Below are 27879 nucleotides of genomic sequence, written 5' to 3'. Positions count from 1 at the left end.
GGGGGGGGTGGGGGGAGCCCAGCTGGTCACCTGGTCTGATGGTCAGGGCTACCTGCCTGGGGTCCTGTCTGCACCTGGTCTGGGATCATGTTTGTTATATAAAACCGGCCTGTATCTGTATCTGTGTGTTTCCTGTGCATCGTGTCAGTGTGTCCACCCCGGGTCTGTGTGTCTGTCTGTGAGATACAGCCAGTCTTGGTGGAGGGGATTGAGGCTGGGCCCAGCTGTCCGCCATGCTGGGAGTGGCTTCCCAGAGGGAACTCCACAGGGGAGGGTCCGGAGTGCCCAGTGCCCACGTTGTCTGCACACAGGAGCATGTGCATGGGGCATGTGTGTGTCCTCGAGCTCAGGAGCCAAGGGCCTCAAGCTGGGCCACTCCTGGCCCAGCAGCAATAAGGCCCGAGCCCACCTATTGCACGAGCAGCCACCCTGCCCAGGGCCCCTGGGGGGCACCTCACTGTGATGTCCACCCCAGCAGCAGTCAGTAAATTATCCAGAAAGTTCTAGCCTCTGCCTCTTCTTTCACCTCTGACCCCGTGGGGCTGCAGAGTCTGTGGGCAGAAGGCCCCCAAATCCCACTCCCCCTTGTGTTAGCTATTGATGCAGAAGCTGAGGCCTTGATTCAGAGTTTTTATTAGATTCTGGAGGGAGAGACCACAGCTCCCATTGTGGGAGGATGGGCTCCGCTGCCCCACCTGGTGGCTGACAGCTTCCAGGCCATGGCCACTCCAAGCCTGCTGGGGCAGCACCAGCACCAAATGAGCCCGCGGTTACCACATGGCTCGTAGCACCAGGAGCCACTGTCACTGCTGCAGGGGCTAGGCCGTTGGACCAAGGCCCAAACGGGGCCCCTGGTCTGGTCCTATGGGACACCAAGCAGGCCGATCCTTAGGGAGCCCCGCCACAGACAGCCAGCCCGCCAGACTCTCTGCAGGGTGCAGCCTTGGTGGCCTAACAGCACGCCCCCGCCCCACAAGGCTGTTGTGGGTGGGACAGAGGGTCCTGGCTTGGAGACTCACACCTCCCAAGACAATGGGAAGCCTGCCTGGACAAGCACCCCAGGCAAGAAGGAGAACCTGGCCCAGGCCTGGCACTCTGTTCTGGGGATCCCACAGAGACGCCACACCAGTGACTGATCCTGCACCCAGAGTCCTTTAATGGGGCCCGGGTCTGACGAAGGAAGGTTAAAAATGTCTGGAGGGCCGTGAGCTCAGTGCTCTTTCCGTACTACATCAGCGTGATAATGTCCACCCGCCAGCCGCCCGCACGGGTTTCAGGGGAGCCGGGGCGCGCCGTCCGCGGAGCTGTCTGTCCGCAGCCACTGCATCTTCTGCTGGTGCTGCTGGATGGCGTCCTTGACGCGCGCGTCCACCATGGCCTCGGTGAGGACCCCGTCCTCCGACGCATACGCCATGGCCTGCGGGAAGCCGGGGCTTTAGGGCTGGGCTTGGGCGGGGTCTCCAGGCCTCAAGCAGCCCTGCCCCTCGGCGTCACCTCCACCCGTGACACCTCCCCCACTGCCACAGAATGCGGGACTCTCTGCGTCTGGAACACCTTCCAGAACCCAGGAGCCTCGGCGGGACGAAGTCCGCAGGCCGCCTGTTGGGCGGGGGGGGGGGGGCGAAGTGCTGCTCTCTCTTTACTTGCCAGGGTCGCGGAGCTCCCAGCGCGTGCGACTCCCAGCGCTTGCGCCGCTTCCTCAGCGACTTTCTAAAATTACAAGCCTGGGCGCGGAGCCTTGGGGCTGCAGGCCCCCGCCTCCCGGAATGACAAGGCCGCCCCGCGACCAGAGGGGGCGAAACCGGAGAACGTGCGGACACCCCAGCCGGCTGGCCCGCGAATTAGAGGTGCGGAGGCACACCCTCCACCCCGTCGGGCTCGGGGTGTGTCAGGTGATGTCATGGCCCGCCTCCCAGCCCTGCTCTTAGGCCGCTCCAGCCCAAAGGGGAGGGGGCTCCTGCTTGTCACACCCCAACAGAAGCGTTGGGGCCTGTCCCCGCTGCCCCGCAGCCGGCGTCCTGTGATCTTCCTCCCCAAACCCGCTGCCCCAGGCTCATCAGAGGAAACCACCAGAGACCCAAATTGGGGACATGGCACAAAACAGCACCCAGCAACCTCTGATGTCAGGGTCGTGGGAAGACAGGTGACTGGGGAGGAGTCCTAGGCAGAGGGCAGGAAAGGACCCCTGCACCTTCCTTGTAACTTTGTGAACCCAAAATCACTCAAAACTACGTTTTAAAAAAGGGGCTAAATCCACAAACCAGAGGCTCCTGAGCAAGTTATGGGCTTTAAACTAGCAGGGCTAACAACATGGGCTGATGTGGGCATCTCAGACTTCGCGGGGTCCCTAAAATGCCACCAAAGTGGCCTCAAAGATCAATACACGACCCCACCCAGGGACAGGGGTGGTTACCGGGGGAAGCTGGAGCAACCAAGCCAACGCAGCTGTGCCCAAGGCCAGACACAGGGAAAAAAGCGAAAAGCAAGGATCAGTGTTTCTTCAGAAACGGAGTGCGGAAACCAGTGCCTTTGGCTCCCCACTCTGACCCCCACTTCCTCCCCGGGACTGAAAATCCCAGGCCGTGCTGTGACCCGTCACTCCTGAGGAGGGTCCTTTTTCCGCTGTGGCAGGCCTGAACCCCAGGGAGAGCACCTGCAGGTGGACTCAGGGACCCCCACACTCGCTGCCCCACGTATCCCGGGATCTGAACAGAAATCTCTACATTTGCACGCATCCTCAGTGCTGTCCCCAAGTACCTCCAGCTCCACAGGTGGCAGCGTCACTTGCTCTGTCAGGTGTGGAAAGCAACGGAACCCCTCTCAGCTGGGTCCAGAGTGGTGATGGAGTGGAGATTTGGGGGCTGTTTGCTAACAGCACTATAACCCAATTCAACCTGACCTAAGACAGTCTCCTGTATGTTTAGGCTACGGAGATTTGAAATCAGCGCAGATGTCCACGTAGTTAATAAAGCACTCATTCACTTCAAAGCAGAGATGAACAAGCCCCTGGTGGTGGTGGCACCAGGAGAGCCCAAGGGCAGGAGACACCCTTGAGTCACTAGCACTAGTCACACCACGCACTTGGTCTCTCTCCTGGCAGCCCCCAAGAACCTGGGCATCCTGGATAGCCCACACAACGCTCCTTGGGGGCACTGACTCCCTGCCCAGGGCAGCCTGGGGAGCTGCTGCTGGTAAGTCTTAGAAGGAAAGACGGGATTGGGGAGAAGACACTATGCTTGTGCAGTGTGCCTGAAGCCACACGTCCAGGAGGAGCCCCACCCCACCCCTTTGAGACTCCCCAAAGGCTGCACACCAGGAAGGTTCACAGAGCCCTGACAGCCAGGGGCAGCGATGGCCTCAGGCACACCTGGAGAGGACCTCTGCCAGCCTCACTCTCAGCGGAGCTCAAGTGACCTGTGGGTCCTGCTCCCATCCACGCCTACGGACACGAGGCTCCCACTGAACCAGGGCTGGTTCTCCCTCGCCCTAGCTGTGTTCAGTCCCCCACCCTGCCTGTCCTGGGACATTCAGTGTGGGGCCACTTGCACTGTGGGTCTGAGGCTCGGTAGCTTCCCAGAAAGCTCCATTTAATATGGCTGGGTCCCAAGACCTATCTTCCCCCACCCCCATGACAGTGTGAACCAGGTGCCTGTGGGGAAACGGCAGCCACGTATGTCTGTGTGCAGCCACAAAGAGGCACACATCCCTGCCCCAGACAGTACAGAAATCCTTACACAAGACACCCAGGCCAGCCCACAGGCTGCTCCCATCCAGCAGCATGCCCCTCGGCAAACCTGCTGGCCCACCTCACCTGCCAGGCCACAGCCAGCTGGGCAATCTCCCGGCCCGACATGCCTTCCGTCAGCTGGGCGATCTCTGAGCACTTCTTGCTGTAGTCAAACTGGGCCAGCTTCAGGCGCCTGAGGAGAAGGGTTCCCAGGTTGGCTGTGGGTGGTGCAGGCGCACACAGAAGCTGGGCAGGCAGGGGACCACCAGGCTGGGAACACACTCCCATCAGACCCTGGGGCGCCCGGCAGCCCAGCCCTGCACATATCCAATGTCGGTGCCCTTTGTCCTGACCCGCCGGACAGCTCCCTCCTGCCCATGGCCCGGGGTGAGGACATGGCGGGTGTTGTCCCTAAAGTGGCTGCAGGCTGTTCAGGGCCTCTGGCCTCGCTATGAGAAATGGACCCACAGCACTGCTGCCCATCGCTGCAGAACACGAGTTCCTTGGGCTGGGTGTGCCGCTGCCTGGACCCCCACCCAGCCCCACCTCCATGCCCGGAGCCTTCCACCCAGCCATGAAATGCTACCTAACAAGCAGGAAAGTAACAGTTCTGAAGAGAAACAAGTCACTACTCCCTCACTTCCACGCACATGGACTCCTACCCAAGCTGCCTGGGGCTCTAGAACACAGCAACTGAAGGCAAAGGAGGAAAAGCTCAGAGGACAGTGCTTAGGCTGTGGCAGGAACTACAGGGCTGGTAAGCACCAGGTGCTCTTGGGAGTTGAGACGGAGGTGGGGGACGGGGCTCAGGTGAGGGAACTCCATGGAAAGAAACAGGGCAGGAGCCAGAGGGGGGCAGATCCTGGTGAAGACATCAAAGAGCTTCCACTCTATGAAGTGACATGGTGGCAGAAAGGCGGCCGGAGGGATCTGGGTCAGCGCCTACAAGACCTGCCTGCTCTGCAAACTGAGGCCTCCCTCCCGAGGGATGCTCAGAAATAGACCTCGCACTGATCTGGGGCGTTCCACACGCAGTACAGGGTAGGGGGTGGACTGGATGGCATCCGGGGGCCCCAGCTACAGCAGGCACCAGCAGCACTGGTCCACCCAGACGCAGCCCCACTGGTGTGCTGTGTCCCCCACTGCTCATGCCCCTCATTGTGCAGAGGTCAGTGTGGGGCAGCAGGAGGGGCATGGAAGGGCCCTGGCTGTACGCACGGGCAGCAGAGGCAGGGGCGTAGCTTTGTCCTGGCTCTTCAAGGCCATGTGGCCAGGACTACACGGAGCTCAGGGTGTGGGTGTATGCTGGCTGCAGCTGGTCAAGCCACCCATCTAGCAACTGCAGTGGACAAAGCCCACCTTTCATGGCCAATCTGGGACCCCCATGAACCCCATGAATGCCTGGCGGCTGACCTCACACCCAATACTGTCCGCAACCTCTGGTGCATGCAGTGCCCACACCCAGCTGCTTAGCACGAGGCCTAACATGTTCCTTAAGTTCCCAAGATTGTCCAGGCACCCCCCATAACAGAAAGGGTTCAAGATGCAAGTTTGTACAAAATGATGTCCAGGAGATACCTGCCAGGCTGTTCCTGGGTGAGAAGCAGGTATGAGACACATCTGGGGCTTGAGCAGGGGGAACGGGGGACAGGGAAGGGGAATGATAGGGACCCTCTGTCAAGAGGCGCCCAGCACAGGTGCACACATGAAGAAACTCCAGCATGAGACCACAGGGCACCAGGAGCAAGTACGAACACCCCAGATGGAGGAGCTGCAGAAGGCTGATGGGGAACAGCATCCACTGAGGATGAGCCTGGGGACAGTGGCCACCGAGGACGAGCAGGAGACAGGGCCTGCAGGCGCAGAGGGGAGAGGCCAGAGGCTGGGCGGGCGGCGCAGACTCACTGCTTCCCCTCCGTGGCCGGCTTGAGGATGTGCTTGTCGAAGTACAGCCTCACCAGGCGCTCCCGCTCCTCACGCCGCGGCAGGGTAAAGTTAACCATCTCGTCGATGCGGTCATTGATGGCCCAGTCAAACTGCTCGGGCTGATTGCTAGCCAGGACCAGCATGAACCTGCGGACAGGCAGAGAAGCAGCTGGTGGCATTGCAGCTGGTCTGAGCAGACTGGCACAGGGACCCTCCAGAGTCCGGAGCAGGGACAACGGAAGAGGGTGCACAAGGGGCCCTGCGCCCAGCGTGTTCCCAGACACCATCATGCTGCCCTGCAAGACCCCACACCGGGGCCTTCCCCACAGGGTGCTCCATCCTCAGTGCTGTCCTCTCATGGAGGCGCAGGGTCAACGTGGTATGTAGGGTGCCCTTACTTGCTGCTGTGCTGACCAGTCCTGTGCAGGAACGCGTTCAGGGTGGCCCTCAGGTCCTCGCTGATCTTCTCCTACAGGGACAACGTTCCAGCGTTAGTCAGGAGGCTGCACTGGGAGGCTGCAGGGTGGCATGTAGGCCCCAAAGGGGGACCAAAAAAGAAGAGCACAGGCTCTGCCCCTGTAGCTTCAGCAAAGGCACCGGGAGCAAGGTCACGTGATGGTTTTGTGAGTCTCAAACTAGAAACCTAACCCTAACTTTAGGATGACTCTAAAAATGCCTCAGATGGATTTCTGTCTTCCAAAGTAAATTTACAAAGCAGCAGCTAGGGAGCAGCTCCACGCCAGCCTGTGCACAAGTTAACCAATGCCCAGGGGGGCTGCTGCTCCAACGTGCAGGGCCTGGTGCTTCCCTCTCTGCCCACCCAGCTAAGAGACGGAGGGGCCTGTGGACCGCTTCCGCTCCGCCTGACTGCTCACTGGTGCCCAGCCGCCCAGCGAGGCCAGACAGAGGCCTGGGAGTACTCACAGTTGCCCGCTTCCTGAGAAAGGCATCTGCCTCGTCCACAAAGAGCAGGAGGCTGTGGGTAGAAGAGCATTGGTGAGAGGGGGGACAGCAGCAGGGGCCTGGGCACAGCTGTCCCCAGCGAGGAACACAGAGGCTCTGCCCTTGTCAGGAATATGGGCAAGCTGAGAGGAGGAGCTCGAATGAAACAGCTTTGAGGGCCCACACAACACACTGCCCTCCAGAACACGGGAAGCCATAGCTTCAGCGTCAGGCAGGCATGAGCAAGTGCCTGGAACACAGGCCTTTCTCTTTTGACACATTTTACTCAAAACCCTCCCCCATGAACAACAACAACAAAAAACCCTATCAAGCAGTTCTACTCTGACACATGTGGGGTCGCCATGAGTTGAATCAACCAGACAGCAACTGGTGATGGTACGGACTAGAAACAGGCTGAATGAAGTGACCGTGCAGAGCAACTTAGGGAGGACTCTGCAGTGCAGTGGGTCACTTTTACATGGCCTTCTCGCCAGGGTCTCCTAACTCCCACCAAATGACTGGGCAGGACTATGCAAAAAAGGTACATGGAACCGTTGTGGGGTGGGACCTTGACAATAATGTGCATGGAACCCTAATGAAGGGATTGGTCAGTTTTGCCATCTTGCGAGGCTTAAAATGAGCCATCCCAGAGGTAGAAAGGGGGGAACTCACTACCATCGAGAAAGAAGAGTTGGGAGTAGAGCATGTCCTTTGGACCTGGGGTCCCTGCACTGAGAACCTCCTAGACCCAGGACACAGAGCTGTTAACACTGCAGAAGGTGCCAGGTGGCGAGAAGTGACAGCAAGCGTGGCAGAGAAACAGCAGCAGCAGAACCAGGAGACTGGCAGGAGATAGTGCAGTAGGCTTCCCAGCCCATGGCGCAAGACGGCTACAGTGGGTATGCTGAACCACAGTGCAAGAGAGCCGGGCACCTTCAGGCAGAAGGCTGGCTGGCAGAGCAGGGTGCCTCCGAGTACTTGTCAGCGGAGTTAGGCTTACTAACCCTCAGATCAAGAGAGAGCTGAGTGCCTTCGGGGAGAAGGCTTCCTGGCAGAGTGGGGTGCCTCTGGGCACTTACTGGTGGAGCTAAAGAGCCTTCTTAACACTTGCCCAAGCAGGGCAGAGGCTAGGGGGCTGAGAAGAGCCCTGCACAGCCGAGAGTAGTTGAAAAGAGTTGTCCTGTACTGAAGGGAGATTTTGCCTACATGCTTCCTGGTCCTGATCCTGAGTTGTAACCTGTTAAAAAACCAAACCTATTGCCATCGAGTTGATTCCAACTCAGAGAGAGCATACAGGACAGGGCAGAACTGCCCCATAGGATTTCCAAGGCCATAAATATTTATGGAAGCACATTTTTTTCCCACAGAATGGCTGGTGGGTTCAAACCACCAATCTTTTGGTTAGAAACTGAGCACTTAACCACTGCACCACTAGGGCTCCCTTGTTACCACTTACTAATAAACTGTGAGTATGGTCTCTGAGTTCTGTGTGGCCACTGCAACAAATTAATGCACCCAGCAGACAGGGAGAGGGCTGTGGGGGGATGGCTGGTATCAGAATTGGTAAAAAGGTTGTAAAGAGAAGGTATGTCTGACCTCCACCTCATGGCAATCACCTTTGGACTGATGTCGATCTTGATTCTTTCTCCTCCCCCTTGTGAAGTTAGATGAGGAGGTCTGATGATGCCGTTGCACCATTTTTTTACAGTCTTAAACAAATCAAACCCAAATCCATTGCCATGGAGCCAATTTGGACTCATAGTGACCCTGTAGGACAGGGCATAACTGCCCCATAAAGTTTCCAAGGAGAGGATGATAGATTCAAACTGCCAACCTTTTGGTTACCAAATGAACGCTTAACCACTGTGCCACCAGGACTCCAAATAAACAAATTAAAAAAAAAAAAAGAAACTGGAAGCTGGATGAACCCCCAAAACTATTGCCCTGAGATAATCTTTAAACCTTGAGCCAAATATATCCTCTTAAAACCATAGTTTAAGTTAACTAGTAAAGAACATCTGCCTTGAGCATTGTGCTTTTTTAAGATCTATATGGGATCAAACTGACAACAGCAACTCAAAGGATGAGACAGTAACCTTTGGGGGCAGTGAGCTAATGCTTGGGGGGAAGAACAATTCGGAAAAGGGGGGTGAGAATGGCTGCAGAACTTGAAGAATATAATCAATGTCACTGAACTGTACATGTAGAAACTGTTGAATTGGTGTAAGCTCTGCTGTGTACATTTTCAACGACAACAACAAAAAATAAAGTATTAAAAAAAGAAGCCCTTCTCCAGTGTGTGAGTAGGGCTCATTGCTGAACTGGCTGTCAGTTGCTCAGAAGTCTGTGTCTTGGGGGCAGGGGGTATCTCCTAAAGTCAAAGGCGAAAAAGAAATGTGGGGCATCGACCAGGAGAGGACAGACTCAGGATATCAGGGACACAGCCGACGTTCTCAGGGGTTTGTAGGAGAACATTCTAACCTGGAGGGATGCAAACCAGTGCTGTTAGGGGGGAAATCAAAATGTCTTCAACACATGCCTACGTTCACAAAAACATGCACGTAATGCACCCGTGTACGCGTACACGTGGTGGGGCAGTTCACCTGGGTCCGGCCCCCATCGCTCTGCTAAGTCCCTCCTGCCCACCTGCACCCACCCACCTCACCTTTGATACAAATTCCCCCAGGCTGGCACCCCACCTCATCCTGCACGGCTGAGAGTCCAGGACACTGAAGGCTCCTGGGACAGCCCACACTTGGGTGACTTCTGCTCAGGGGACCCACAGCTGACAACTGCCACTGCCCAGGGTCATCAGACAACACTGAGGCTGACCCCAACCCCTGCAAGGCCACAGATACTACAGAGTCCACAGCGGATCAGCTGGACACTCTCTAGGGAGGCATGGTGGCAGCTCACCCTCGCCGGCTGGTGTTGGCCCAGTCGAAGACCTTGTGCATGGCGGTCACGCCCTCCCGGCCCAGGGGTGCCACATCGCCCCCCGTCATGATGGCGTAGTCCATGCCCGAGTGCAGGGCCAGTTTCTGTGTGAGAGGGGAGGGTGAGACAGCGACTGATCCACTGCTCCTCAAAGGCCCTCCCTGCCCTGGCCCACCTTGGAACCCAGCACTAACATGGTCTCTTGCCCTCTCTGTGCCCAAAAGAGCAATGCTGCCACCACCCCGGCCCAGGTGGAACTTGGGGAAGCAGCAGGCATGGCTCCGTCTCAGTGTGCACCTCACCTTGGCAAACAGTGTCTTCCCAGTACCCGGGGGCCCATACATCAGAATGTTCCGGTACAGACTCCCATTCTTCTTTGTGTTCCTTGTCGCTATTGCAATGTCTCTCACCCGTTCCTCCAGCTTGGGCTGTGGAGGCAGAAAGGTAGTCTGGGGGACACAGTGTCCGCCAGGCCAAGTCTCCAACAGGCGACGGGGTGGGCAGGCGTTCTGTGCTGTGGGGTCGGGTCAGGCGGAGGCTCAGGTAGTGAATTCTAGTTCCAGGAGCCCAGGGGAGTCCCACCGTATAGAAACACCCTAGGTGTCCGCACGGGGCGTGTTAGGTGAACATAGGGTAAGCTGAGGCTCAGCATCAGGGGTGCTACTCCCTCAACCGTGACAAAGGAGGCACTGAGCTCAGGGCAAGGCAAGCTCTACTTACGCTGAGGACAACGCCTTCCAATGCATCCTGGGGCTTGCTGAGAAGCCGCCTGCTGACCTGTGGGGACAGGGTTATGGTCATCAGCAAAACTACCCACCAACAGTGTGAGGAGCCGCTAAAAGTCTACCTAGGGCCTGGGCAATGCTAGGATCCCCCATGGGCCCAGGTGTGGCCACCAGAATGCTTCAGAGTGGGGTGACAGACACACCAGCACACACTGCAGAGCTGTATACACTCCACCAGCAAAGGAAGGAGACACGCTCACCTGAAAGCACTTGTTCTAGAACCTAGCAGGAGTGCCTGTCAGGGTTTGGGATGATTTGTGTGCTCTTCATTGGGATTTTATTTTCTAAGTCATCTGTGGTGAGCGAGTTGTTAATAACAAGATCCGGCTGCAGCCTTTCACTGGGACGGGGGACTCAGGCTCTCCTGGAGAGGGCACCACAGGGGCTGCAAACAGCTCAGTGTCTACCTGGAGGGGTCAGGCACATCAACACCCCCCAGAAGGGACAGGAGAGGACGAGGGCCCTCCCCAGGGCCAACAGACCCCCACAATGTGTCATAAACGCATAGACAGACTCAGTAATATTTGGGTAAAAGCGGGGGAAGAAGAGTTTGTATTTGTAATTTGTTTATAATGTAAAGAGCTTCCGTTGGTGGCCACAGACAGGCGGTAGCGGTGAGGGGAGTAACTGTGGGGCCCTCAGCCAGCAAGCACCCTGCAGGCCAGTGCCGATGCTGAGGACAAACACCTCTACAAAGAGTAGGCCCAACCTGTGAGGTGGACTTGGGGAGACGCCTCACCCTGCAGCCCACAGGAGTGTGCAGGCAAGAACCTTGCCTGGTGCCAACAGGGGTGCTGGCAAGATGCTGAGAGTGCCGGCAGGGGCTCATCTGGATGGGGGGCTCACCCGGCAGGGGGATCACCAGGTGGGGGCTCACCTGGATGGGGTAATCACCTGATGGGGGATCACCAGGTGGGGGCTCAACAGGATGGAAAGCTCACCTGGCAGGGGCTCACCAGGCAGGGGCTCACCTGGTGAGGAGCTCACCTGCACGGGGTGTTTCAGCGCCTCCAGCACGGTGATGCGGGAGGTCTCCCTCACCAAGGATGGCTTTCCTAACCGGGCCTCAATGTACCGGCCAGCCACAGCCGTAGCATTCTTGGCAGAGTAGACCCCAAGAGCCAACAATGTCAACCCAGCCACCTGGATGAAGGCAAAGAGAAAACGTATGAGCCCGGGCCACAGCTCCAGCCACAGTGCTCTGCAGCATACGAGTGCAGGCTGAATGAGGCCTCACAGGTACTCCAGAGCCCACATGAAACCTGCTTCTCACCATGCCTGTTAGCTGAGTGACAGCCCTGGCAATTGGGCAGGGGGCAGAAGCCCAGACACAGAACAACAGAGCCCCCACTCACCAGCCCCCTGAAAGCCCAGGAACATGCACCCCCCTCAAGAGCACAGAGGCACCATGGCCTTGGGCTGGCTCCCTGAAAATCAGCAACAGCTCTCCTTCTAGAGTCCTGCAAGGCCCCCAAACCCAGCACTGCTCCACTACCCAGGTTCCAGCCACACTACACAGACTACAGTCAACCTACACAGACCACGATCAACCTACGCAGACCACAGTCAACAGGGCCAAAGCCAGGAGCCTCGTCTACAGAGCCAGGTGGTCAGAAGGGCTGGGAGGGATGTGACCACCACCTTTCTCTAATGCTGACCCCTCCAATGACAGGGTCTGTCCTCTGGCCCCCAGACCCCTCACATGGGGACAGCGGAGACCCTGTAGATCTGCGGATGGCCTAGTATACAAGGTCGTAGAGCCCAGCAGACCACCTCCTCCCCTGGACCTGTAAAGAAAGGAAAGGAGATGCCAGCTCCCCACACTGCAAACTTCGGATGTCACCAGAGCTGAGAAGTATCCAGGACAATGGCCCCTGCATGTCCTGAACTTGAGGCCCAGTATCTACCACAACAGCCCCCAGACAACCAGGTCTGTGCTGTGCCTTGTCCAGGCCCTGCCCAACAGGATTCCAGAAAAGACACAACTCCACTTCAGGAGGGCGGCCTGGACTTCTGGCATCCAGGGACACAATCGCATGTGATGGTGGGACAGGCACGGGCCCACAGGGATGGCAGCCAGACATAGCCCCTGCCAGGCACTGGTGAGCAGCTAGGTGTGGCTATGGACTATACTGTGGGAGAGCCCAGACCACCTCCACCTACCACACAAACCCCCGCAGCTCAGGCTTCCATGACCCCATGTGCACTGCATGTCAACAGGTGTAGCAAAAGGACAGCAGGTCACACAGCCCCCAGCCCCTGCAGCGGCCAGTAGAGATCTTGTCCTCTGAGGACACAGTCTGGCAGTAACCTGAGGGGTCAGTGAAGACGAATGTTGCAGTTTCAGCCCTCTCGCAGCAGTGGGTTAAAGGGCCAGTACCCTTTTACTTTTTTTCCTCTATGAAATCTGTCTGGCCACTGGCTGACTATAGAGATAATGGAATGGAAACTTCGGTGACCACACACAACTGAAAAACATACTCTGAAAATATAGCTGTGAAAAGTCACTAACTAAATAGGTGACTATAGCCTTCATCAAGTAACAACAGCAATCCCTGAGGAGTGGAAGAACTAGATTTCCACAGGTACCACAATTTAATACCTAGAATGACCAGTTCTCAATAAAAGACTATAAAACATACAAAGAAACAGGAAAGTATGGCCAATGCACAGGAAAAAAAGAATTTGACAGAACCCATCCCTGAGGAAGCCCAGGTATTGTAATTAATACCCAAAGACATTAAATCAACTGTCTTAAATATGATCAATGAGCTAAAGGAAAACACAAAGAATTAATGAAAAATAATATATCAACAAAACGAGAATATCAATAAAGAGATAGAAATTACATAAAGGAACCACACAGAAATTCTGGAGCATAAAAGCACAATAACTGACATGAAAAATTCACTGGAAGGGTTCAACAGCAGATTAGTACAGACTAAGCAATGGATCAGTGAACCTGAAGATATGGCAATTGAAGCTATCAAGTCTGAGGGGCAGAAAGAAAAAATGAAGAGAGTCTGAGGGACCTGTGGGACACCATTAAGTATACTAACATACATATCAAAGAAGTCTCAGAAGGAGAAGGAAGAGAGAATGGGGAAGAAAAAATATTTGATGAAATAATGGCCCAAAACTTCCCAAATCTGAGAAAAGAAATATACACATCCATGAAGCTCAACAAACTCCAAAAGGATAAACTCAAAGAGATCCACACTGAGACACACCACAGCCAAGTTGCCGAAGCCCAAAAACAAGAAAAGAATTTTGAAGGCAACAAAAGGGAAACAAATTGTCACATACAATGGATCCTCATTAAGATAACAGCTGATTTCTCATCAGAAATCATGAAGGCCAAAAGGCAGTGAGAAGACATATTTGAAGTGCTAAAATAAAAACAGTCAACCCGAAATTCTATATCAAGCAAAATTATCTGCCAAGAATGAAGAAGAAATTAAGACATTCCCAGATAAACAAAAGCCAAGGGAGTTCATTACCAGTAGGCATGCCCTACAAAAAAGGCTAAAAGGAGTCCTTCAGGCTAAAATGAAAAGGCACTAGACAGTAACTTAATGCCATAAGAATAAAGGATACTGGTAAAGGTATTTACATAACTAAATATAGAAGCCAGTATTAATGTACTTTTGGATTATAACTTCTCTTTTTTTTTTCTACATGATTTAAAAGGCAAATACATAAAACAACAATCATAAATCTGTTAATTTAGCAGGCATAAAATGCATAAAAATGTAATTTGTGACAATAACAATATAAAGGTAGAGTAACAGAGATGTACAGGAACAGAATACATGTATACCATTGTTACCAAGTTGATATTATTCAAAGCTGATTGTTGTAAGCTTAATATGTTAATTGTAATTTCCAGTATAACTACTAAGAAAATAACCAAAAAAACATACAGAACAGGAAAGAAAGGAATCAAAACAGTACACTACAAAAACTTCACTAAATACAAAGAAAGTCAGTAACAGAGGAACCAAAAACATACGTAAAACGAATAGCTAAAGGGCAAAGTAAACCCTTCCTTACCAGTAATTACTTTAAGTGTAAATGGATTACACTCTCCAATTAAATGACACAGATTGGCGAAATGGGAAACAAAAACACGCTCCATTTCTATGCTGCCTACAAGACTCACTTTTGATACAAAGAGATCGAAAGTGAAAGGATGGAAAAATATTTCCATGCAAATAGCAACCAAAAGACAGCTGGAGTGGCTATATTACCAAACCAAATTGGCTGCTGTCAAGGTGATTTCAACTCACAGCAACCCTATAAAACCCTATAGGACAGGGTAAAACTGCCCCACAGGGTTTCCAAGCAGCGGCTAGTGGATTCGAACCACAAACTTCTTGGTTAGCAGCCAAGCTCTTAACCACTGTGCCACCAGGGCTCCACATTATCAAAGCACATTTTAAATTTAAAGAAGTTACAGAAAACAAAGGACATTATTTACTGTTAACAGGTTTCATCCACCAAGAAGAAAAAACAATTATAACAATATCTGTACTTGACAACAGAGCCGCAAAATATATGAGTGAAAATTGACAGAATTGAAGGGAGAAACAGACAGTTTTCACCATAGTATTACAGACTTCAGTACCCCACTTTCAATAATGAATAGAACAGCCAGGCAGAAGATCAATCAGGAAATAGAGGACATGAGTAACACTACAAACCAGTTAGACTTGACAGACACATACACAATACTCCATCTAACTACAACAGAATACCCACTCTTCTGAAGTACACATGGAATATTCTCCAAAACAGATAATACGTTAGGTCACAAATAAGTTTCAATAACCTTAAAAAGACTGAAATCATACAAGGTATATTTTCCAATCACCATGGAACGAAACCGGAAATTAATAAATAACAGAAGGAAACCAGAAAATTCACAAATATGTGGCCATTAAACAAAGCACTCTTAAACAACCAATAGGTCAAAGAGTAAATCAAAAATATCTTGTGATAACTGAAAACAAAGACAAAACAAACCAAAACTTATGTGATGCAGCAAGGACAGTACTAAGAGGAAAATTTTATATCGTAAACACCTATGTTAGAAAAAAACGCTCTCAAATCAGTAACCAAACATTACAGTTTAAAGTACTAGAAAAAAGCAGAAAACTAAACCCATAGCTAGCAGAAGAAAAGAAATCATAAAAATCTGAGTGGAAACAGAGAATTAAAAAACAATAGAGAAAATCAACAAAACCAAAATTGGTTCTTTGGAAAGATAAACTTTTAGCTAGACTGACTTAAAGAGAAAGGGTTTAAATTACTAAATTAAATTACTAAAAACAGAAACGTAAGTGGGGACCATTGTCATGGATTGAATTATGTCCCACAAAAAAATGTCTACATCAGTTGGGCTGGGCAACCATTCCTGGTATTGTGTGATTTTCCTGTATGTTGTAAATCCTGCCTTTACTATGTTAATGAGGGAGAATGGGTAGCAGTTGTGTTAGTGAGGCAGGACTCAAATCTACAAGATTGGATTCTGTCTTGAGGCAATCTCTTGAGACATAAAAGAGAGAAGGGAAGCAAGCAGAGAAACAGGGGGACCTCCTACCACCAAGAATGCAGTGCCAGGAACTGAGCACATCCTTTGGACCTGCGGTCCCTGCGTGGAGAAGCTCCTAGTCTGGGGGAAGATGGATGAGAAGACCGATAAAGAAAGGAAGCCTTCCCCCGGAGGTGACACCCTGAATTTGGACTTTTAGCCTACTTTACTGTGAAGAAATAAACTTCTCTTTATTAAAGCCATCCACTTGCAGTATTTCTGTCACAGCAGCACTGGATGACTAAGACAACCATTCTTACTGATTTAAAAGAAATAAAAATGATTATAAGAGAATACTATGAACAATTTTATGCTAACAAACTAAACAACTTAGATGAAACATAGAATTCCTAGAAACACATAGACCATCCAAACTGACTCATAAAGAAACAGAAAGCCTGATAGATCTATTACAAGTAAGGAGATTGAATAAGTAACCAAAACCTTCAAAAAATAGCCCAGGAAGCCCACTCTTCAGACATAGACCGGACTGTAAAACATAAAATAATACTCATGAAGAGTGTGCTTTTTAGTTCAAGCAGATACACGAGACCAAATAGGTGGCTCCTGTCCAGAGGCAGGATGAGAGGGCAGGAAGGGACAGAACCTGATTGAATGGACACAAGTGACCCAGGGAGGAAAGGGGGAGTGTGCTGTCACATTATAGGGATTGCAACTAATGTCATATAACAATATGTGTATAAATTTATGTATGAGAAATTAACTTGAGCTGTAAACTTTCGCCTAAAACATAATTAAAAAAAAAAAATTAGGAAAAATAAATAGCCCAGGACCATGCATGGTTGTCTGCTTCCCATTTTTCCTTTTTGAATATATGCCAAATAAAACTTTCTTTTTGTTTAAAAAAGAAAAAGCCCAGGACCAAACGGCATTGAGGAATTCTATCAAATATTTAAAGAGGAATTAACACCAACCCTTTTCAAACTCTTCCAAAAGACAGAAGAGGAGGGAACACTTCCTAACTCATTCTATGAGGCCAGCATTTCCTTGATACCAAAGTCAGATAAAGACATGACAAGAAAACTATAGGCTAATAACACCCTTTATGAACACAGATACAAAAATCCTCAACAAAATATTAACAAGCCAAATCCAACAACATATTAGAAGCACTGTAAGTTACTGCACTGGCAAACATTTTGGTGTGTATAATTTCACCACTGGAAAAAAAAAGGGAGGGACATTATACACTATGACCAAGTGTGATTTTTCCCAGGGATGCAAGAGTGGTTCAACATATGAAAATCAATCAGTGTAATAAAACCACATTAATAGAATGAAGGAAAAAACCCACATGGTCATCTCAATTAAGGCAGAAATGGCATTTGACAAAATCCAACACCCTTTCATGATAAAAATACTTGATAAAGTAGGAACAGAAGGAAACTTCCTCAACATGATAAAATCTATATATGAAAAAGCCATAGCTAACATCATACTCAATGACTAAAACCTTTTTCCCTAAGATGAGAAATAAAACAAAGATACTTATTTTATCATTTCTATTCAATAAAGTACTGGAATATCTAGTCAGAGTAATTAGACAAGAAAAAGAAATACAGGACATACAAACTGGAAAGTAAGAAATAAAATTATCTCTGTTTTCAGATAACATGATGTTATATGTAAAAAACCCTGAAGAATCCACAAAAAAACTGTTGGAGCTAATAAACAAACTTAGCAAAGTTGCAGGACACAAAGTTAACACACAAAAATCAGCTGTATTTCTACACACCAGCTATAAGCAAACTGAAAGGGAAAGTACAAAAATAATTCCATTTACAATTGCATCAAAAAATAAAAAACTCAGGAATAAATCTAACCAAAGAGGTGTTAAGACTTGTACACTGAAAACTATAAAACATTACTGAAAAAAACTAAAGGCCTGAGTAAATGGAAAGACACCCCATATTCATAGATCGGAAGATTTAATATTGTTAAGAGGGCAGTACTTCCCAAAGTGATACAGCCACTCCACATTTATTGAAATGGTTAGGTTCCAAAGACCAGGTCATTATGCAAAAACTGGTGTTACACAAAAATGGAGGATGACTACATCAGATCACAAAAATAGAGGTTGACTACATCATTACGTAGCCGCCCAACCACTGAGAATCATGGCCCAGCCAAGCTGACACAGGACCCTAACCATCACAGGCAGTGTTACTCTCACCTCGTATGTCATTAATGTGCAAAACAATCAGATAGTAGATTTTTTACCATTGTCATAAATGAGAACTGTCGACTAAGGAGATAGTTGATAAGTGAGGAGTGGTTGTATACCCTCACTGTCCCTGGAATCAGACTGTAATCACCACCCAGAGCAGACATGGTAGGGGCAGAAGGGGCTCTGTGCTTCATCACAGCAGCAACATGGGCCCTCAGGATGCTCTCGCTGCCCTGCCACGACCGGCTATCTCTCAACTTAGTAGAACAGCAACTGACACAGAGCAAACATCTGCTTGTATGGGGACATATCTGCCACACTAGTGAGCTTCTAAGTTGACACCTTAAAACGCCTGCAGGTGAACACTCAGCCCAGCACGGTCCTCTTGCGGTGCCCTAAGAAGCACCAGGGGCCATAGGCTCATTACCTGGGAGCACAAACCCGGGCGGGCAAGGCCCAGGCCCCTGAGGTGAGCAGCGCCTTCGGCACACAGCCCAGACCGCTGGGCAGGCATTTAGACCAGGGCCTTTAGCCTTCCTGCCTCGGTGTACGGCCTCCGCTGGGGGCAGGGCGCCCTCACAGAAACCCCATCTGAAGGAGCCACAAGGTTAAGAGTCCACAGGCCCTGCGGACCAGGCAGCCATGGGCAGCACTCAGGGCAGGCTCTCCTGACTTCCTGCAGGCTCAGCTGTGTCCACAGTGTCGAAGTTGGCCGATAAGAAAATTCCTGGTTACCCGGTTACAATTCCCAAAAGGGCGGAAATTTCTAAGGAAGAGAGGAGAATGGAAGCTCTAGCACCCCCTCCCAGAGTCTTCCTTCCAGCCTGGGGGTCCAGAAACCTATTATTTTAACTAGAATGCCTAGGCTGCCCTGCTAGGTTCAACTGTGAATCATTAAAAAATGCCTCAAACCCCAGAGAGCTCTGTCAGTCAGCTGGTTTTCCTCCCACTGTGTGCAGGAAAGGAGGAGGGAAGGAGGGCAGCAGGAAGGGACGGGAGGAAGGGCGCCACAGCGTACTGTGCACAGGCCATTTGGAGCTGCAGTTGTCACCCTTCTCGCCTGCAGATGCCAAGCCCAGAGCCCAAGAACACAGCCAAGGCCCCCAGCTGCTGGGCACCTACCCGAGAACACTCAACCTGTGCTCACCGTGGCTGTCACTTTGTCCCAATCAGTCACAAAGGCACGAAATCCCTCACCAAACAGTGTGCCTGCTGTCCTGTGGAGGGAAGGCAGAGACATCACCAGGAGAAAGGCAGTGGAAGGGGCAGGATCCCAATGCACAGGGCAAGTCCTGTACTCGGTTTTGATGGGCCCCCGATTCTGCCTGGAGGACCTGCCCGCTGAGGGCTGCCTGTGGGAGGCAATGCCCCTCAACCTTCGAGGGCTTCTCACCTGATGGATTCCAGAATGGTCTGGCGGTGCTCGGCTGCCTTCAGGCGGATTTGCTCACGGATGAGGTCCGCATTCTCCCGATCAGCCTTGGCCCGGGCACGAGCCTCAGCCTCCACCCGCAGCATCTCATTCTTGTGCCGCAGCTCCATCTCCCGCTCCACCGTGGCTGCAGGACAGGTGGCTCAGCCACGTCCACTGCTAACGCAGGCCCCAGCCCCACTGCGCCTGCCGCCCGTCGCAAACCCAGACACCAAGGACAGCCAGGGAGAGGGAGACGCGTGCACATAGACCACGCCCAGGGGCCAGAAGCCCGGGTCTCTGAACTCAGACCCCTGTAGCCTTGGAGGAGCCAGGCACCCCTGCCCCAGACAATGTTTTAAAAGGCACGAGATGAAGAACAGAGAACTACAAAGAAAACCCAGTGATTCTAAAATGCAGCTGCTGAAACACTAACATGAGGCATAGTGATGTGTGTGACTCTGTGCCTGGGGCAAATCCGCTACCACACCACTGCAGGGTGCTGAGTGGACAGTTATTCAAGGCCTGTGCAGCACACGTGAGAATGTGGCCTGGAATGCAGGAGAACGAGGTATGAAACATGAGGCTGCTGCAGGGATGGTCCCACATGCTGCCAACACTGTGTCTGACGCTGCTGGCACCATGGTGAGTGCATAGCCGGGCGAAGCGCTGTACTTCCAACACAAGGAGGTGCCTCTGTTTCAGTGAACAAAAGCCCTGAGCTCCTGCACGGACCACTGCCCACGCAGACTCCTTGTCAACGTCGGATCTCAGGTGCACTAGGGAAGCATTTCCAGGAACCACAGATGCCCACAGAAATGCCCACACAGCCAAGGCCCCTGTTCGAGGGTCCGCAGGCCTCTCCTTGCTGTGGCTCTCCCTCACCAGATCCGAGGATGCACGCCCACCTCCATGGGGGCCATACTACAGCTCGCCTCCCCACCCCGTGCCACCCAGAGAGAGGGTACATGCTACCTCGTCGGATTGCCTCCTGCTTCTGCACAGATTCCTCCTGCTTCCTCAAGTTCTCCTCGTTGAGAAGTTGCTGAGAAAAAGCCACAAGGAAAGGGAAAAGCTTTCAGACTCAGAAAAAAAGGAACACTCAAAGCTAAGCCAAGAGGTCGCAGCTGCTCTGGGCCCACGTACCTCCCAACCCAAGGACCCTGTGCATCTCGTGTGGCCTGTGTACCCCGTGCATCCTGCTCTCCTCTCCATATTCCCAGCGCGGTCACCCCAAGGTAGATGTTGTTACTAAACACTGCTTTTGGCATTGAAGTAAAAGCTATTAACACCCATGACAAGCAGACACATTTAGAAAACCACCCCGTCAACCAGAAACTCAACAGGCAGGCTCAAGAGCCCAGACAGCAAAGGTACCAGTGAGGCCCTGGGCTGTTCCTAGACCCAGCTGCTGGCCGGTCACAACCTGCCCTGGAACCTTCTCACATGGTGTCATCACCAGGACTCCCAGTGGGCGGACACCAGCGCAAAACCCCAGGGAGCTGGCTGGGCCATGGAGACCAACCTTGCAGGAAGGCAGGAGCCTGGCACAGAGTGCACCCCATCCTTGTGTCCGTGCATGTGTGTGTGCATATGTGTTCATATCCCCACGTGCACGTATGTGTGTGTATGTCCCTACATGCATGTGTGTGTATGTGTGCTCACCCCTGTGTGTGCCCATGAGTGTGAGCCCAAGTAAGGCATCTTCAGGGCTCAGCACTTGCTGTTAGGAGCATGCCCCGAGCATTTCCACTCTCGGTGCACCAGGAAGATCCACAATCGCAATCTCAGGGGGGATGGGAGCCACTGACAGGTACATGGACAGGTAGGAGGTGGGGGACAATGGAAGGAGGTGGGGACAGTGGAGGTGGGTGGAGCGTGATGACAAAAGGGGGTGGGGATCCCTGAGGGGGATAGGGATGACAGAGGCATGGTCCCAAGTCTGTGGGAGGTGTGCTGCTCACCTGCTGCCTCAGCTGGTCCTCATAGCGCTGCCGGGCCAACTTGTCCTGGTATTGGGCCCTCTGGGCAGAAAGAACAAGGTGAGCACAGCTGGCCTGGACTCCACTGGGGCCTAAGGCCTCAGGCTGCCTGCCTGTCCCCTATGGTGTCAGCTCCCATATGAGCAAGAGACCTCAACAAAGAGGTGGAAGGAATCCCCCACCCTGCTCAGGACACTTCGAGGGTCCCGAGCTCTAAGCAGCCACTGTCTGCAGGCCACCAAGGTGAATGGCGGATACCCTTGTAGACACGACCCCTCTGTGACCAAAGGGCAGACTGCCCTGTCCCTGTGCACCCTTACAGCCTGGTGCTGCCGTGTCTCCTCGCTCAGTGTCTTCCTCCTCTCCTCAGCTTGCACACGGATCTGCTCATTCTTCAGCTGCTCCACAGCGGCTTCATACTCCTGTGGACGTGACAGCGCTGCATGCCCAGGAGCCACATGAGCACCTGCCACCCTAGGACTTCCCAGGCGGGAACCACCCTGATGGTCCTTCCAAGTCCAGCCATGTCCAGACCCACCTGTGCAGCAGCCTAAGTGGGCTGAGAGTGCTAACAGACATGGCCTGGGCAGCACCCCCATGCTCTGCCAGCTCTCAGCTATAGCACCCCGAGTCTTGTGCCAAGGATAGATCCAGACAGATAGGCTGGAACTGGCCCCAAAGGAGAGAGCCCAGATCAAGGAGCCCACCTCCTCAGGCTGCCTTCCTTCTCTGGCAGTGTTTCCAAGGCACTCTGTCCTCACCCTGTGACTTACAGTGCACAGCTGGCGCTTACACTATGACTACACTGCACACAGCTGGCGCTCACACTATGACCACAGCACACACAGCTGGCACTGTGACTACACTGCACACAGCTGGTGCTTACACTATGACCACAGTGCACGCAGCTGGCACTCACCCTGTGACTACACTGCACACAGCTGGCACTCACTCTGCGACTATACTGCACACAGCTGGCACTCACTCTGCGACTATACTGCACACAGCTGGCACTCACTCTGCGACTATACTGCACACAGCTGGCACTCACTCTGCGACTACTCTGCACACAGGCGGTAGGTGGAAGGCACACGTGTCCATCCTGGCACACTCTGTGTGCTCCAGAGGAACCAGTGAAGGAGAAATAGGCTCTGCTCCCAGATCATGCCCAGCCGCCCTCAGGTGACCAGGCCATACCTGCCTTTTCAGCTGCACACCCAGCACTGCAACTTTGCTCTCACCCTGCCCCCTCCTCTGAAGCTATGAGCTGGAGAGCTGGAGGTGGAGCGTGTGAAGAAAGGTGCTGCTGTCTGTGTGCATGTCCACCCCAGGGCCCTGCCCAGCAAAGGGCCCATGGCCTGCCTGTGGCACCCACCTTCAGCTTGGACTGCTGCTCCAGCTGCAGCGTCTGCTCCTGCATCTGCGCCAGACTCAGCGCCTCCTTGGCATGGCCTGCGAGAGAGCAGACCATCAGGACGCCACCTCCCATGAGCAATGGGCCGTGGAAGGTCACAGCCTTTGGACCTGGTCTCCCTGCACTTGGCTGCCCTCCATCTGCTGCCCCTTCTCCTCACACCTGCTTGATCCTGCAGAAAGCCCAGTATGGATGATCACACCCCACTGGGCAAGCACGGTCCCCAGGGCTTCATGAGAAAAGGCTGTCCCCACCACTTGAGGGGAAGTGATGTCGCCAAGGGTGTCATGTCCCCAGTCAAACAAAAACCAGGTCAATGGCAAGTGTCCTTTATTTTTTACACCACATAAATGTTCCTAAACTTCCAGTGCCTACTGCTGCTCACCCCAGCGGACGCAGACAAGGCAGGCAGGAGTAATAATGAAGGAAAATCAAGCCAGAAACAAGCAGATATGCTCAGAGCGGCTGTGGCTGTCATTTCGTGCTGCATTTATACATTCAGCCATTTCCTGTGTGTGTTTTGTTCATGACGTAGACCTGACATTCACCAGTTCAGATGTCCCGGGAGGAGCCTGACTGCCCACCACTCTCCGAGCTAAAAAGCCCAAGTGTCAGGACTCTCAAAGATTTCCATGATGGCATAGTTCTCCCATCACCAGGTTTTATTACAAAAATTTTCAACCCCATGAATAGCTGAGAGAAGGTAAGTGAACATCCACAGACCACGACCCTGACTGCACGTTCACAATAGGCTCCCTCGCTTCACTGCGTGTCTATCCCTCCATCTCTCCAAAGGCCTGTTTCTGACGCCTTCCGATGTGAGCAGCAGATATCAGCACACTCCGCCGCCAGCCACAGAAGCACATCTAGCTTGAGCGAGGTCTGTTTGCGGTTAGGGTTCTCTTTCTGGGTATCGTGAGCTTGCATGTGCATCTGGATGGGGCAGCAGCAGCTGCGATCGAGCTGCTCAAACATGAGTCAGAGTGAGTTCAGTGAGCAGCAGTTGATGTCAGGGCCTGGGAAGGACCTTCAGGGTGGTCGAGGTGGGACCTCTGGGGCTGTCCTCTTGCAACCCTGTATGACAACCTCTCCTGGATCTCTGGAGCTGAGCAGTATGGGTTGCGGGACAACCAGCCTCTAAGGAGAGGCCACTCGCATGTAAACACCAGGTCCCCGCTTATCCAACTGGTGAGCTCAGGAACCACAGGGCCATGGGCTACGCAGGGATAGATAGCGGGAAAGACCTGTCCCCGGGACAGCACATGTGGTCTCACAATCCAACAACACTGAGCCTGTGTCTCAGCAAGCGTCCTGTTTAGTCACTGATACCACCTTTGGCAAGCTACATTAATCTCCCTGAGGCTGTGTCTTCACCTGAAAATAGCGATTGCAATTCCTCCCCCAGGACTCTTGCAAGAAGGAAACGAATGGCCAGGCACATATGCACGCACGTACGCAGCGCACCTTCCTCAACCACAGCTATGACTTCACCACTAACAAGTCACCACCTTGAAACGACCCCGTACCAGGTGATAAGCATTCCAGAGTATTAGTTAAGCACCTACTACGCCCAAGGTGCTCTAAAGGTTTGAGAGCCATTGTGTTCATTCAACTAATGAGCAAAGTCTGGTGCCTAGACAGCTCAGGTCAAATGTGCTGCGTTGGCCTCCAGAGGGGTCTGTGAGGGGTCAGGGACAACCCCAGGAATGAGGGACAAACAGTCAAGCTGTGAGGAGCAGCTCAGGCCATCTCCAGTTGCCTGGAGGGACTTGCACCCAGACAGCAGTGAGATCAATCATGCAAGGAGCAAGCTCAGGCCAACCCAGGGCAGGCCCGAACTGCCAGGCCAAGGGGTCTTGACAAGCTGGCACCAGGCAGCTTTTGTTAATGGCAGCATGGAGAGGAGGAACAAGCTGACGGAGGGGCCACCAAACAGACAGGGCACAAGGTGCCTTAGGAGGGCTTGGGGACAAGAAGAGGCAGGAGACCAGGGAGAAACCTATCTCACTGGCCAGCAGTGAGGCAGGATGAACAGCAGGAATAAAAGTGAAGGAAACACCAGGGGCAGAATCCCCATGTCATAGAGACAGGGTCATGCACCTCAAGGCTGAAGACACTGCCTGGAAGATGATGTGAAGAGTACAGTCCAAAGCACTGGGGACCCAGACAATGTCCTGGGGCAGAAGATATGGGGCAATAGTGAAGGAGAGTGACTTGGGAGCCATTCAGAGGCACAAGTGGACAGGATGCAGGGAAAGCCCCTCAGCTACCCTGCCTCCACACACCCAAGGTTATTCACACAGGCCTGTACGACTCCATAGGGGACACAGGTCTTAAAGGTCAGGGAAATGGAGGCTCAGGGTGTGGTCAGTGTGCAATGCCACAGGAGCTGGAGCTCAGGAGGTAGTCTCCAGCCTCAAGGAGAAATTATGTTGTTACATGTCAAAGGTTTGCCATCGTCTTAGGTGCCCTGAAGCCCCAACCAACTGTTGTTCTCGAAACCTATCCAGCCCGAAGAGGGCCCTCGTCTCTGGGGGTCCCAGCTAGGTTTATCAGGACACACTGCTCTGGGACTGGGACCAAACATCTGAATGTTTTAATGTCCCTCTGGGGATCTGAGAACCAGTCAGGCTGAGACCTCTGCCCTGGATGTTCTTGTAGCCCCTCTGGGAAAGTAGGGGGATTGAGGCACAGCATACCAGGCCCTTTCCCTCCTTAAAAAAAGCTTTGCCTTTACCTAAGCTTCTGTACAGAATCTCCTTAAAAAAAGGGCACTTCTGATTAAACCAAGTTTGAGAGCCATTGTGTTCATTCAACTGATATTTATTCAGTGCCTTCTAGGCCCTAGATCTTAAACACTGAGTTGACACAACTCAATAAAGCCACAGCAGAAATGAAAGTTAGGAAGACGGCATGTGATTAGTGAAGGTCCAGTCCTCCTGACATCTTGAAGGCCCCAGGGTCAGGGAAGGTCGTCAGACAGACCCAGGACTGTCACCCTTTCCACCCCAAGGCTAGCGTTTTCCAGTTATAAATGAAAATCTGCTATATTCTAGATAAAAGCCAATGACCCTCAAGTGTGCTTTGCTATTCCGTGGAAAATTGCTACCAATCACTACACAAGTAGATCTACGGACAGGCAAAGCCTTCCGGGTCCCACGTGGAGACAGCGGCAAAGCAGCCCACGTGCTCGACAGTAACCGGCCCTAGCATCTGCTACTTGTAACCTCTGAGTCACCACTGCACCGGTTTCCTCACCTGAAGTGGTCGTGACAGCCGAGAAGGTGCAAGTGATGATACAGGGGATCCCGCACGGCTTTAACCAAGTTTACTCATGGAGACCACAGTTTCCTCATAAGTGGGACTGCCGACAGCCGCTTAGCCGCTTGACTGCTAAGACGACGGGAAGGGTAAGCGCCCCTGAAGGGCCTGGCATACGCCGCTCCAGGAGCGTCTCTCGTGCTCCGAGAAGGAGCAGCCTGCCTCCCGGGCCCTCACCCAGCAGACCCCGCCCGGTCCCCACCCGCCCCACTGCACTCACGCGAGTGCTCCAGCTCGCGCGCCGCCTTGGCCGCGCGCTCCAGGCCCGTCGGGTCGAAGTTGCTCCATTTGTCCTTGGGTCCCGGGCGGTCCCCTGCACCGCGGTCCCCGCCACCCTCGGGCCCGGGCTGCGTGGGCGGCAGAGGCAGCGCCGAACCCGCGCCCTCACCCTTGGGGCCCTTGTTGATGCCGAAGAGCCACGACATGGCCCCGCGAGCCCGAGCACCCCCGCAGCCACCGGAGCCTTGCGCAACTGAGATTCGCACGCCGCGTTCAGTCTCCACGCGTCGCTAACCTGCGGTCAGGAGCACTGCGCAGGCGCGACACACGCCCCTTCCTCCGGGTGACGTCAGCCCGTGAGGGACACGTGCCGCACGCCTGCACCGGGGCTGGCCTCCTGGACAGAGACCGTCGCGATCGCTACAGTCGGCTCCGGGGTAGAGGCAGTCGGGGGCGGGGCGAGGAGCCTGAGTACGGGTGCCGAGCGGGGTCAAATGAACTAGGTGGCTGTGTGTAGGCCTGGTAATGTCAGTTCAGCTTAGCAACCGCAATGTGTGCGGTTGCTATGGGCGCCCGGCGGAGTTCCGGACTTGGCGGTCGCGGAGGGGTAGGTGCCATGGGAGCCAGGGCGTGTTTGACGCGAAGGGTCCAGGCTCCGCTACCTTCAGTCCGGTGCGAAGGGACGGGAGCGGAACGAACGAGCCCGGGGGAAGCGCTGATGGCGGGGAAAGCCTCGCCTGGGGTGGGTGTGGTCACGGAGCCCCGGGACCGCCGCGACCAAGGGCTGGAGAGCGGCGGCAGGTCCCCAGAGGGCCGCGAGAAGGTGGCCGCGCCGGCCGCCTGCACCCTGTCCTGGCACCCCTTGTAACCCTGCGACCCCGGACCCGTCCTCCCTGGGTGGGTATTGGGACAAACGGGAGTCCCTAAAGGGAGGAGGCTGAGCCCAGTGAGTTTGCAGCGCGCCATCAGTTGCCTTGAAGTGGATCCCAACTCAGGGAGACCCACGTGTGTTAGAGGACAAATGTGCTCCATAGGGTTTTCAATGGCTAGTTTTTCAGAAGTAGATCACCAGGCCTTTCTTCTGAGGCGCCTGTAGGTGGGCTCTAACCTCCAACCTCTGGGTTAGCAGCCGAGCTCGTTAACCGTTTGCACCACCAAGGGCCTCCTCTAGTGCACACCCAAACCAAACCCACTGCCGTTGAGTCAATTCCAACTCATAGTGACCCTATAGGGCTTCCAAGGCTGTAAATCTCTACAGAGGCAGACTGCCACATCTTTCTTCTGCGCTAGTGCACATAGTAAGCACTTAATAAAATGATGCAGCAGCAGAATCTCGGTACAGGCCAGTTTCCTGTAGCTGTGGTTAATACAAAGGAGGAGACCCGAAAGCAGACTCTCCCCATCTTCTTTGGTGTATCTGAAAACCACAATGGT

General features: G+C 53.1%; 1 protein-coding gene across 3 annotated transcripts; it reads right to left on the bottom strand.

Annotated features, from left to right (window-relative positions):
- Positions 1-20: 20 nt before the first annotated feature.
- LOC100655368 (ATPase family AAA domain-containing protein 3) lies at positions 21-26761 on the bottom strand. 3 transcript variants are annotated; one of them, XM_023552154.2, is made up of 17 exons: positions 26447-26557; positions 26164-26295; positions 22867-22943; positions 21812-21913; positions 21474-21533; positions 20485-20554; positions 19492-19657; positions 19246-19315; positions 11305-11460; positions 10253-10309; positions 9835-9960; positions 9512-9636; positions 6578-6629; positions 6052-6122; positions 5633-5800; positions 3812-3920; positions 22-1417 (listed from the first exon to the last, which is right to left on the bottom strand). In XM_023552154.2, the coding sequence occupies exons 3-17, from the start codon at positions 22909-22911 to the stop codon at positions 1274-1276; spliced, it is 1521 nt and encodes a 506-aa protein (XP_023407922.1). In that variant the 5' UTR covers positions 22912-22943; positions 26164-26295; positions 26447-26557; the 3' UTR covers positions 22-1273. The 3 variants fall into 3 exon arrangements, with proteins under 3 accessions (XP_003413264.1, XP_023407922.1, XP_010591482.1); XM_003413216.4 differs by lacking the exon at positions 26164-26295 and having other exon boundaries at positions 21-1417; positions 26447-26761; XM_010593180.3 differs by lacking the exon at positions 26447-26557 and having other exon boundaries at positions 26164-26409.
- Between the last annotated feature and the right edge of the window lie 1118 nt (positions 26762-27879).

The sequence above is a fragment of the Loxodonta africana genome, chromosome 3 (assembly GCF_030014295.1).
Source record: "Loxodonta africana isolate mLoxAfr1 chromosome 3, mLoxAfr1.hap2, whole genome shotgun sequence".
Taxonomy (NCBI): Eukaryota; Metazoa; Chordata; class Mammalia; order Proboscidea; family Elephantidae; genus Loxodonta; species Loxodonta africana.
Note: the sequence above shows the minus strand (reverse complement) of the source record. Positions and strands in the feature narration are given on the sequence as shown.

Bases quoted from the DNA above. Each gene is read 5' to 3' on its own strand.
- LOC100655368 (XM_003413216.4), bottom strand. From the start codon at position 26,651: ATGTCGTGGCTCTTCGGCATCAACAAGGGCCCCAAGGGTGAGGGCGCG. The intron at 11,461-19,245 runs GTGAGCACAGGT...GCCTTCATCCAG, and splicing joins GGGACAAAGTGACAGCCACG to GTGGCTGGGTTGACATTGTT. The intron at 3,921-5,632 runs GTGAGTCTGCGC...CCTTCTCCTCAG, and splicing joins CCGGCCACGGAGGGGAAGCA to GCGCCTGAAGCTGGCCCAGT.